The following is a 13433-nucleotide window of genomic DNA, read 5'->3' as shown; positions in this document are numbered from 1 at the left end:
TTCAAAATCACTATTCAGATCCAAAAGTAAAATTATGACTATATTAAGAGAATGTGTTTAATATAAAACCTTGCAAAATACAGGACAAGGATACAATGTAAATTCACATACAGCAAATGGCTGTACAGTGGACAAAATGAAAGCAAAAAGCAAACAACTCACATTTATAACAAATAGACTATAAAGGATTGTACAAGAAAAGAACTTAAGTTTAATACTGTTTTAACATCAGCGAAGATTGTTTTAAAAACAGACAGGAAAAACGATAACCCCAAATATGTACATTTAACAAAATGTCAGTTGGTGACAAATTGGTACGCTACAAAAGCAAAAGCATTTCAACTCCATTTTAACCTATTCCTCCCAACAAAAGTATAATTATGCCATAACCTAAACATTAGAGTTATGCTTTTTACCCGTACCTTCTTTAGATCACTAACACCATAAACAGACGAATGTTTTCAGATGAGCATGTGTCAAACCCAGAATACTTTACTCAGACAAAAAAAATCTTTACTGAAGTCAATGGAAATTTTGCCCAAGCAAAGAGTTAAGGCGTGAGAAAGCAATTCAGATTTTGTTCCCATAAGTTTAATTGAGTTGCAAATGGATACAAGTGTGTCTCTTCATTAGTATTATTTGGAGGAACACATGAAAATCTCTCCACAGAGTGATTTATATAAAGCACCTCAGATATATAGTACCTTTGTTTTACTCACTACACTATAAGACTAAATGAACAGGTGTGAGAGTTGGGTAAATAACAATTAAAATAGTAAATGAGGAAATTTAACCTTTATGTTCACTAAAAATACTAAATTTCAGAATTTTTCATTATTTACCATCAGCACACTCAGTGTTTTGTTGCTTATCACAACTCTAACTTCAAATTTTAGTAATTTACTCAAAGGCAGTCATGTGATTGTCAACACAGGATAATTCTGTGCCTTACCTGAACAATTGTATGCCCACACTCATCTGTAGTTCTGGAGATACCCCTGAGTATTATTAATTCCAGTATTGGAAGAGGAAGCCCTCCCTCCAGCCCAGAGCACATTTTGAATGGAACCTTAGGGATCTCTTTTTTTGGCTCTATGGGTCATTAATTTTCAAGTGCCAAAGATGCTCTTTGGATTAGTTTTTGCAGTTAAATCTACTTTGTCAAAGAACTTCACTTAGGAAAAAGTTTTGAACAATGATGCTCACTAGCAGTGGTCATAATTAGCCTGAAAAGGGTGGCTATCATAGTGAATTGGAATGGACCAGCACCTCACTGAGATATTGAAGGAAGCTAGCAGCAGGGCTTCTGCAGGCATTATGACTACAGAGCAAGAAGAACATCATAATATGCACCTCTCTCTGGATCCTGTGGACTGGCTCTCCAATGGTTCTATGCTTCTTGTGACAGAAGCATTGAGAGAGGAGAGGCTGTGGTTTCTATCCCACAAAACGGATTTCAACACTTGCATAGTTAGCCAGTGATGAAAACAGATAGAATATTGGGCTCCTTTCGCTGTACAGAATAAAGTGTTTAGCCTCTATTCAGTGGGTTTCAACTGATAATGCTTTCAGTGAGTGTTTTTTAGTGCAAATTTATAATTTTCCCTCACCATTCCTTTTTTTAATAACATTTGTATTAGCATATGTAAGCCCCAGAACACTAAACAAGAAAGCAGTTCTTAGGCACTACAATAATAATTTTATCAGATACTTTAATTTTTGCTTCCTCCCCCTCATGTAAATTCCCTCTCCCACAAACAAGACATTGCAGCCATCACTATTTATGCTGGCTCACCAATAGCTTTATGGAGCATTACTGTTCATATTTAATTCTACAGGCAGGCCTGACTACAGAAAGTTACTACATTAATAAATAACGTAAACTGAAAGTTAACCCTTTTTCATTCTTACCAGCAGGGATTATGCCAATCCTTATATTGCACTGGACTAATGGTGCTTTGGGATTATTTTGATCTATGCCAGAATCCTTCTGTATTCTTCCAATTAGACCATGCATCACTTCACTGAACATTCCGTCCCCACCAACACAAACAATACTGCCAGAAAACACAAGTTAGAATGCATGCTAACAGTCAAAAAACACATTAAATGTTCCAATTAGCACAAACGCCACTTACAGTCATCACTTTGTTCTCCCTATTCACCTTTATGATTTATAAAAAAGGGACACAGTCAACTTAAAACATTATATTTAAAACAAACAAACAAATAAAACAAGATAGCTGCAGGAACTACAGGAGTCCCCCTGCCCCATTTTGTAACTTTACAACAATTTTCTCCTGTGTTTTTAAAATGTGCTTTTTCTTTCCCCTGTTGCTTTGTGAACAGACACAAACATTAGTGGAAACTAACTATACAAGTAAAACACTGAAACAGACTGTACACAAAAAGCCCTCAAATACAAAATTAAACAAAGTAAAAATTCCTCCCCTCTTTTTTAATTGGTATGTTTATAAATAAATTTGTAAGTTAACATATGTAGTTTCAGAAAGAAGTACGATATTTGTATTCCTTTAATATGCAATTCCATTTAATCTGTTTTTTCTATTAATTTTAATCAACTGCTACATCACACACAATTACTATCAAAAGACATACTCTGAATCCTGAACTGAACATTTATACATTTAAAAACCATGTAAGTTTATAAAATGGTAGACAATTGGAGCCTCAAGTCTCAAAAGTACAAAGGCTTATATATTAGCTAAAGTGACTTATCCTTCTTAAAGTGGCTGAATCCTGAAATCTTAAATTGTCTTGTTACACAAAAGCATAAAAGAGTTGGATAGATCAAGATGACAATTCTACAATCTGACAACAAGTAGTTTTAAATATCTTCAGAAGCAAGAGTTTGTTTCGCAAAATTAATCCAGTTTAGCTGGAGTAGCAACTATAGTTAAAGCTCAGGACGGACAGACTCAAAGTCTGTAGCCAAGAGTAACACCAGAAACAAAGTATTACATGATGGTAAATAATATCTGGTCTGTGCATAAATATTAACAAAATGCACCCCCTTAAAAATCTTAAAGGGGCTCAGAGCTATAATTAAAAAAAAAAAAATCTTCCAATGAGATGCACTATGAGAATGAGCCTAGTCAAACCTTCAGAAAATTGCACATTAAATCCCTAACATACACATACAAGCAGTAGAAAGTTATATATGAAAACAATTGGATTAGTACAATTACTCTCTAGTTTGTTCAGTGTGTACTCTAACTTGCAGAACCTATTTCTATTTTGCACCCATTTCTCATGCAGAATACTCCTATTGCATATTCTGCACCATCTGTATGAAACAGACCAGTATGGGGAATAGGCACTCACAGTACAGATCAGAATAGAATTTGTTCTCACCATCATTCTCAACATACAGACCATTATGCTAATACACTTTTTCATGCTATTTGTTGATCATTTAAGCATTTAAATTCTGTCATCACTGAACTGCTGCACTGTCAAAACTGATCGAACTCTTGGCACAGAGTAGAAAAATAAGCAGTTAAGGGAAACTCCTGCATATAGACAATCCACAAGTGATATTTATCCTTTGAGAGAACCCTATTTTTGCTCCAGTACTGGAGTCACAGTCCTATAAATATATGTTAGCTTCTGCTCAATACTTGCTCTCTATGCCAAATACCTTGTTTTAAAAGAAAGATACAGTTTCTCAGTTGTATATTATTGAGCTACATTCTACCTCAAAAGAAAAGGCAGCTGCCAGTTTCTCACCTCCTTAAGTATATTCTATACCCAATCAGACCCTTGACATATTCCTGCCTCAACTCTAGATTGGATCTATGGCACTGTGAAGGCAAGGAATTGGTTTGGAATTAATGTAGGACTGAAATAACGATAATCTTATCCCGCTCTCAACTAACAGTAAGTACAAATTCAATATTGCCAGGACAAAACAGATGCCTCTCTCTTCTGAGGATAATCCCCATTGCCAATAACAGAGACCAAGAAATTCATGGTATATTACTTTGACTCAAACTGGAAGTGAATACCAGAATATCAACATGCAAAAAATGGTGCTTTAGTGAAGAGTTTTCATACCTCCAGAGCTATTGCTCATTTTAATTAAATTCTTATGAACTGTCATCCTGGGGCCTGGCTATTATGGAGATATCTGGTAGCAGTGACAATTTTTATGCTGAAGTATCTAATGAGTAGGTAATAGACATAGACAGGTTTGAAAGGTTTTTTCTAACTGGAGAAAATGTGAAATAGCTAAACAAATATTTGTGGCAGTCATGTATGCAGTGGGAACCAGAAATGGTCAGAGGTGCAGTCAGCTTGATAACTGTCACTATTTCTTCTAAAGATCAGACCTTCACTGTACCTGAATTATCTACTGAATTACTGTAAGACAACTATTTTTGCCTTTTTTTTTGGTGTTGTTTCTTTTAGACAGTTCAGATTTTTCTCTCAGCCAGATCAAAGAAGTTCCAATTAAAAATCTAATGTTCTATCAACTTAGAGAGATCAAATGAGATATTCAGGAATAATAAAGACTACACACAGGGATATCTGGCTTTTTCTTAAGGAAGACTTTGAAGAAAATACTGGGAGTGATTTTCTAGGAGGATAGGTCTTGCGCTGCATTAAGAGCTACTATATTTGGTCACTGCCACACCCTCCCAGAAAACATGAGGGAGAAAACTCATTGTGAGGATTGTTGGGTACAACATATACTAGACTACATTTTCAGATGGTCAGTTTCCCTTTCTACAGGTGTGTAGATTTATCCCCACAACTGGCTTACAAACATGAAAACAGCACTTCAACCCACCTGTAAATTCACCCCTTTATTTTGGAGGTAAGGTAGCCATTCAGTCCATAGCTAAGGCTGAAGCTAGTTTTAAGGTACAAAACCTATTTTCAAATATCCACTCCATAACTTCTCCAAAACACACAATTTCCCTAAACTTAACATTCCTCATTTTATTGTAGAGTAGAATTTTTCTGGGAAGTCAGAAAAGGAGTTTAAAAATTTGTGGTGTTGAAATTTTTTTCCTGTTGCCATCATAAAAATTATTCAGTATTTTGGTTCATCTCTCCAAAAAAATGGCTTTTCCGAGAAATCACGGGTTTTGTTTTATTTTTCTGGGCTTCCTCAAGAGAAATATATTAGTATTCTGATGGAGTGATGACTGGTAGTAGTAGTAGTAGAAGAGTTTAAAAATATACAGTGCTTGTGATAGGATGCATATAGTTCACACTAACGTTGAAGTGGAAGAGAGGGACAGGAGAAGCAGAGTCTTTTATCCATGTTAAACTTTACAGGGGAAATTTTCAAAAGAGCCTAAGGGATTGAGGATTTGTATTCTAAACTATCCTCCTTAATGCTTTCCTTTTCTAGATATAGAACTTAAATACTAAAAATTTGTGACATAACTACTTTTGGCTAAAAGATATGTTCTTTAGTACTGGAAATCAAAATCCAGTCCAACAATTGGCATACCAATATGGCAGTGATGGAAAGGATCTCCAATCATAATAAAAATGATAAGTTCATTGATATATGGGTAGACTCTATAGAAATAGTGGAATACGTTGGTAGGCCATGTTATGACTCCTCCTTCCCTCTCCCTTTCTTCTCTAGATTGTTTCTTTCCCTCAATCGCCTCTATTTTTATTACCTTTACCCATCTAACTTTTACACACAAAATTAAATACAAACGATAGAAGTCTGATCCTCTGTATGCTAACTTTCACCATAGTGTTTGGGTCATTTTAAATTATAATGCTTTATATAAATATTCAATTAAAATGGGGGGAAAAAAGACCAGAAATGGTTACTTACTGTAACTGTGGTTCTCTGAGATGTGATGCAGACATATATTCCACTTAGGTGTGTGCGCACCCAGTGTGTCAGAGCCCGAGCCTTTTGCCTAGCAGTACCTGTAAAGGGGTGGTGCTCGTGCCTCGGAGCTGTGGCCCCTCCTCTGGCTATGTGAGGCAGCGCTGCCCTGATTCCCCCCTCCACCCGCTCAATTCCTTTCCACTGACAACCCATGAGAGGAGATTCCAAGGTAGAGGGGATGGAGAGTGGGTCAGGAAATACATGTCAAAGAACCACAGTTACAGTAAGTAACCAACCATTTCTTCTTCTTCTTCAAGTAGATGCAGATGAATATTCCACTTAGGTCACTCACGAATAGTACACCAAAACGGAGGCGGGACTCAAAGTCTGCTGCAATAGGGATTACGGAACTGCCCTTCCAAGACCTGCATCCAGTCTGGAAGTTGCAGTAATAGCATAATGATCCATAAATGTATGTATCGACAACCACGTGGCTTCCCTGCAAACGTCCAGTACGGAAATGTCACGATCAACATCACTTGTGGCTTCGTAGAGTGAGCCCGTATCTGCTGAAGACGTGCAGTGAAAAGTATTTCATATGCAGCCTTGATACAGGATGTTATCCATCTAGAGATGGTCTGTGCAGAGATTGCTTGTCCCTTCATGTGGTCTGAACAGGCAAGGTAAAACATGCAACAGTTTAGCCCCGTCTATACATAGGGATTGGATATATTGGAATTAGAAAAGGTTCAGAAAAGGGCAACTAAAATGATTAGGGGTATGGAACAGCTTCCGTATGAGGAGAGATTGAAAAGACTGGGACTTTTCAGATTGGAAAAGAGACGGCTAAGGGGAGATATGATTGAGGTCTATAAAATCATGACCGGTGTAGAGAAGGAAGTGTTGTTTACTACTTCTCATAACACAAGAACTAGGGGTCACCAAATGAAATTAATAGTCAGCAGGTTTAAAACAAATAAAGGAAGTATTTCTTCAAACAACACACAATCAACCTGTGAAACTCCTTGCCAGAGGATGTTGTGAAGGCCAAGACCATAACAGGGTTCAAAAAAGAACTAGATAAATTCATGGAGGATAGGCCCATCAATGACTATGAAACAGGATGCGCAGGAATGGTGTCCCTAGCCTCTATTTCCCAGAAGCTGGGAATGAGCGACCAGGGATGGATCACTTGATGATTACCTGTTCTGTTCGTTCCCTCTGGGGCACCTGGCACTGGCCACTGTTGGAAGACAGGATACTGGGCTAGATGGACCTTTGGTCTGACCCAGTAGGGCCATTCTTATGTTCTTATGTCGATATAAAAGGCTAGACATTGCCTGTTATCAAGCATGGAGGTGTTGATCTTCTGGGGGAAGAGTGCAGCTTAGGGAAAAACACTGGTAAATACGCGGCTTAATTCAGATAAAACAGAAACCACCTTGGATAAAAACATTGGGTGTGGTCGCAGCGTTACCTTGTTCTTGGAGAACTGTGTGAAAAGCAACTCAGCCACCACGGCCTGCAACTCGCACACCCTTCTTGCCAAAAGGATGGCTATCAGGAACGTGGTTTTCTGAGACAGGATAGGATACAATGGACTTGAACAGAGGGCCCATCAGAGCAACCAGAACCATGTTTAGATCCCACAATGGACGGGTTCTCAGACCAGAGGATGCAAGTGGACAAGCCCCTTCAGAAATCTTGTCACTATGGTATTAGAAAAAAACCTGACTTCCCTTGAATTGGGGGATAGAATACTGATATTGCTGCCAAACGCTCTCTCAGTGAACTGAGCACAAGTCCAGATTTCTGAAGATGTAACAAATATCACAAGATGTACTGGGTGGAGGCCTCTGTCAGGTGGGTCCCATGGGCCACACTGAGAACCTGTTCCATTTCACTAAGTAGGCCATCCTAGTGGAGGACTTCCCACTGTTGAGTAGCACTTGTTGGACAGGTTCCAAGCACTATTCTTCCACATTTACCCATGCAACAGCCATACCATGAGGTGCAGGGAGCTGACTGCAGGATGGAGTGTGTGGCTCTGGTTCTAAGTGAACAGGTCAGGATGGAGAGGAAACAATATGAGACGTTTTCTTGGAGGAACTCTACATGGATGCGCAGTGAAAAAGGTTCTTGTACACCTTAAAAATCCTTTGGAGCAGAAGAAGATGATGAACCAAGCAGCTCAGCATCATCCAGCAATGAGGACTAAGGGAGGAAGGACTCAACCTCCATGGGGAGGAAGACCTCTAATGCCCAGGCTTGCGGTTGATCCAAAGCCATCACTGTCAACCTGGTGGGTGACTGGCTTTGAATGGGATGAAGAATGGGATCTCCATGAACAAGTAGCATCCCACTGAGTTCAAGGCCACTGAAACGGGTAGGGCATTGGTGGCCAATAGGGGGCTGAGACAGAGACCTCCACCATGGCCAGAGCACACACGCCAACCCTGGAAGCCGTACTGGTCCACTGGCAGCCCCCAGAGTTAATCAGGTGACAGGGAGTGGGAGGATGATGACTCCGACTCTGAATCGGAGCCCCAGGATCTCAGCAACATTGGTGGAGTGACACCAAAGGGAGCCAATCGGCAGTCTGAATCATCCATCACCTAGAAAGTGGCAGAAATTAGCACTCCTGATGTGGCAGTACCAAGCATGCTGATGGCACAGGTAGTGTTGGTCCAAACATAGGTGACAACTCCATGGGTGCTCCGGGGCTCAAGCACCCACAGAAAAAACAATAGTGGGTGCTCAGCACCCAGGAGCCAGAGTTTGAGTGTGGAATGTGATGAGTTCTCTGCTGCTACAACTTCTGCTCTTGGGGAAGGGAGTTTATAAACAGAGGCAGGGTGATTAAGATAACAAAAGGCTTGTCATTAAATTAAATAAAGGATCTTTAGATGACCCTGAAAGCATGATCAGGCACTCCAGTTAAAAGAGAGGAAACAAAGGGCAGGAATAAATGGTCCATTTTCAAAATGGAGAAAAAGTAAATAGTGGTGTCCTACAGGAGCTTTTACTGAGCCCAGTGCTATTCAACATATTCATAAATAATCTGCAAAAAGAGGTAAACAGTGAGGTGGCAAAGTTTGCAGATGATACAAAATAACTCAAGATCGTTAAGTCCAAAGCAGACTGCAAAGCGTTACAAAGGAGTCACATAAAACTGGGTGACTTGGCAACAAAATGGCAGATGAAATTCCATGTTAAATGCAAAGTAATGCACATGGCAAAACATAATCCCAACTATACATACAAAATGATGGTGCCTAAATTAGCTGTTATCCATCAAGAGAAAGATCTTGGAGTCATTTGCAGTACTCTGGAAACATTATGTTTCCAGAGTACTGCAAATTTATAAGAATCCTTCTCACCATGCCTGTATCATCCTGAACTCATTCTCCAACTTCAGAAGATTTAAAAATTATCTCCAGTCATCAATGGGACAGCCACAACTGAATAATGTAGCTGTCCTTAACGTGCATCAAGACAATACCAGGGAATTAGATGTAAATAAGATTGCTGACAGTTTCATCCAGAAAGCTACAATGAGACATAATGTCTTTAAACTGGGACATTAGTGAAGACAGCTTGTAAGTGATTGCAATGATTTTAATATACTGTAATTTATGATAATGTATTTATGTAATTCATAAGAATTGAATTATTAAAATAGTAAAGATATCAATGACAAATTCAATAACTAGAATATGGAAGAAGTGTATAAATATGGAGAAAATAACCTCTCCCCAAAACTGGCAGAGTGCCCCCTTCCACTCCCCCCGCCCCACACTCCTCTTCAAAAGCACACACTGGCAAAAACAAAAGTCAGTGCCTATAGGTCCAAGTGCAAACAGCAGTACCAGAACGAATCGACATCAAGGATGGTGAAAGCCACCAGTGGAGAATCTGCAGTGTCAAATGCAGCAGGGCTGAAGACAGTCCTGTTGCAGAGGTCCCCTGTACCAATTCTGGTACCAGCTCCATCCTCACCATGGGGAGGGGAACGTCTGGATGCCTGCCAACAGACACGAGGGTTCAGCAGTTCACTCCATTGGAGGGGCTATACGTGGCACAGCCCCGGGAAAGTCCTGGACCAACAGGGAGGTCTAGACCAAAAGGCAGAGGTCGTCTGCGGCTGCCTTGTATGCTGATGACATGGACATGGTACCAGCATCTCCCTCATCAGTACTGGACTCAACAGATACCCGGAGTCTGAACCAGAGTCGACGGTACAGGGTTTCTACCCTTCGCATTTGGTACCAGGGAAGGGTCAGAAGTATCCATGCCATTCTGTGCACTAGAACCAGTGCATGCTTTTCCTGGGGGAGGCAGAGGAGCTGCCCCACGACCTGGGGCAGTCATGATTGGTCTTATGAGACCTCTTCCTCAGTGCTGGCAACAGAACAGCTCCTCTGACTCTTTGGAGATGCGCCTGTCCTGGAATGAGAAGCGCAATGCTCTCCAAGCCCAAGGGTGATTTTTGGCCTGAGGAGGGCCTCAGTACCAGATCAGGCTGCCTGGCCTGTACTAGTAGGTGCTGCATGAGGCGGAGGTCCCATGTCACCTGAGTCCACTTCTTGAATGACCTACAGATCGAACAACACTTTTCAAGTTGGGCCTTGCCAAGGCAAAGCAAGCACTATGTGTGGGAGTAACTATTGGGGATCACTCCTCCACATAAAGGACAATGTTTAAACCCCGGTGAGGGAATCACTGGGACCACTATCCACTGACTACTAACTAAATACATACAATAAACTAGACAAAGACTAAAATGTGAGACTACAACCACACAGAGCTCAGACTCCAGCCACAGGTGGTGAGATGGAACTGAGGGGTGTCAGGGTGGTGCCGCCGCAGCACATAGCTAAGGAAGTGGCCACAACCACAAGCCGTTAGCACCTCCCCTCTACAGGTACTGCTAAGTAAAAGTCTCTGGCTCCAGCGCGCTGGATGCACACACATCTAAGTGGAATACACATCTGCATCTACTTGAAGTGGAATTTTTAGTGCCCATTTAAAAAGCCAAACTGGGCAATTCAAAAACAACAGCACTTTGTTAAAGAGCAACGTAAGGACAAGTTTTGGTGGAGTGCTGCCAATATTCAATATTAATGTTCTTTACAATGTTCTTGCATGGTCTGAATACATTTCCATTAAACCATAATACCAAATAATCCACGTATTTCATACCACCAAACAGATCGATCATTCCAATTCTATTTAAAAATATATTTTCATTTCCCCAACACACCACACTGTAAGAAAACAGAATTCTGATATAATTGAATATCACCCCTTTTGAATTCTATACATTTAATACAAAGTCAACAGCAGTGTTCCCTCTAATTTTTCCCACCCATGTGCGGAATGAATTTTGTTATGTGCACCAATATGGAGGTGATATATGACACACCACCTTCATATTGGTGCACATAAAATTCATGTGGTTGCGTGGGGCTGAGGGCTCTGGCTGGGGGTTCAGGCCCTGGGGTGTGGCAGAAGGTTGCAGTGTGGGGGGATGAGGGCTCTGACTGAGGGTGCAGGCTCTGGGGTGGGGCTGGGGATGAGGGGCTCAGGGCTGGGGCAGAGGGTTGGGGTGCAGGAGGATGAGGGCTGAGGATGAGGGATTTCAGGTGCAGTGGGGCTCCCTGGGGCTACGGTGGGAAGAGAGGACTCCCCCCAGCTCTCTCTCTCCCCCCACAGTAGCACCTGGGCTGAGTGGGAGAGGTGCCTCTCCCCGGGCCAGGTCACCTGGCCCACTTAGGTCCGGGGCTGGGCTGGGTTGGGGCTGTGGGAGAGGTTCCGCAGCAGGTCTGGGGCTTGGGGAGAAGCATCTCTTCCTACTGCAGCCCTGAGCACCTGCACGGTGTTTAATAGGCAGCTGCGTGGCTGTGCAGCTTAGAGGGAATTTAGGACACCAGTATACATCCAAAAGCATAATCCCCAACTACAGAACAAGTCAGGAGCAAAATTAAAATGGAGTGGTGGCTAAATCAGGTGAGGTGTACCTACTGGTAAAGGATTACTTGGCAATGGGGAAAAAGTGACTGGATCCTGTAATTATTCATTGCCAGACTTTTTAAAGTTTTAGCTTTTAAAACAAAGTACAGAAATTTGGAATGAAGTGTAATATTGAGTGGTGGTTGAACTCTGCTGAAACGTGCTTATGACTGTATCTGGTTTTAGGCCCTGATTCACAAAAAACTTAAGCATGTGCTAATTGAATTGGGGCCTTAATTTAAGTGTTTTAGTGTGTTTATTTGGTACATAAAACTATAGACTAACTTAGCATATAAAGTTCACGTAAGAGTAAGAGGAGGTTATTTACCTGTAACTGGAGGTTCTTCGAGATAGGAACCACACATCTGTACTCCACTGCGGATTTATGCATGTGCACCATGTGTCCGGAGCCAGAGAATTTGAAAGTAGCATCCGTTGGTCTGCACATGCACCCTGGCTCACACCTCATGCCTCCGATTGAGTTGATAAAGAGCAAGGCGGACTGACCACCTTTCCAGTTCCTTTTACACCGCAAATAATAGAAGACCTGAAGCAGAGGGGAAGGAGGGCTGGTTGTGGAATACAGCTAGGGACCATACATCTCGAAGAATCTTCAGTTACATGTAACTAACCACTTCTTCTTCTTCTTCGAGTGATGGAATACAATAGGGACCACTCTAGTTGACTGACAAGCATTACCTAAGGAAGAGGACGGTGTGGACAGTAGGGTTGAGCAGAGATCCACCATCCCAAAGGAGGCATCAGCAGCAGAGGCTTGCATCAGGGCATAATGCCTTGCAAACATGTAAATGGAACTCCACATGGCCACTTTACAGGTGTCCAGGAAGGGTATGTCCTGAAGAGACTTTAGTTGTAGCTTGCGCTGTAGTGGAATGAGCTCTTACCCCTGGGAGGCCCCGGTGTTCAAGAGTTGATGGAGAGTAGAATGTAGCCAGATATCTATTTGGAGATTCTCTTGGTGGAGATGGCATGGCATGCTCTCTAACTCTCTCTGCAACGGTGACAAACAGTCTTGGGGATTTTCTGATTGGTTTTGTTCTCTGCAGATAAAAGGCCAAGGCTTGTCAAACAGCAAGGAAGTGGAGTCTTCATTCTTCTACAGAAGTGTGAAGTTTTAGGATAAAAACAGGTAAGTGAATGGTCTGGTTAAAGTGAAATTCCAAAACTACTTCGGGGTGAATTTGGGGTGTAGATGTAAAGAAACCTGATGTTTATGGAACACTGTGCATGGAGGGTCTGCCATCATTGTTCCCAGTTCACCAACCCTTCTCACTCACATGACAGCTATCAGAAAGGCAACCTTCATGGAAAGGAGGGACATGGAACAAGTAGCTAAAAGCTCAAAGTGGGGCCTTGTCAGTACTAAAGGAACAAGATTCAGGTCTCATTGGGGTGGAATCTTCTGAGTAGGCAGAAAGGTCCTTATTAAGTCTTTCCAGAATCTATTGATTAGAGGATGTACGATAATCAAGTAGCCTGAAGCAGGTAGATGGTATGGACTGACCACTGCTAAGTAAACTCCTAAGGAACGGATGGATAGACCCGACATTTTCAAAGACAAGATATAGTCTAA

General features: G+C 41.4%; 1 protein-coding gene across 3 annotated transcripts in view; it reads right to left on the bottom strand.

Moving 5' to 3' along the window:
• Positions 1 to 13433, bottom strand: part of CERK (ceramide kinase) — a 74164-nt gene that overhangs the window by 31425 nt on the left and 29306 nt on the right. For all 3 annotated transcript variants that reach the window (XM_077834942.1, XM_077834935.1, XM_077834950.1), the window contains one exon: positions 1912 to 2057. In XM_077834942.1, coding sequence (XP_077691068.1) covers positions 1912 to 2057 — 146 coding nt within the window. The remainder of the gene's footprint in view (positions 1 to 1911; positions 2058 to 13433) is intronic.

The sequence above is a fragment of the Eretmochelys imbricata genome, chromosome 1 (genome assembly GCF_965152235.1).
Source record: "Eretmochelys imbricata isolate rEreImb1 chromosome 1, rEreImb1.hap1, whole genome shotgun sequence".
Classification (NCBI taxonomy): domain Eukaryota; kingdom Metazoa; phylum Chordata; order Testudines; family Cheloniidae; genus Eretmochelys; species Eretmochelys imbricata.
Note: the sequence above shows the minus strand (reverse complement) of the source record. Positions and strands in the feature narration are given on the sequence as shown.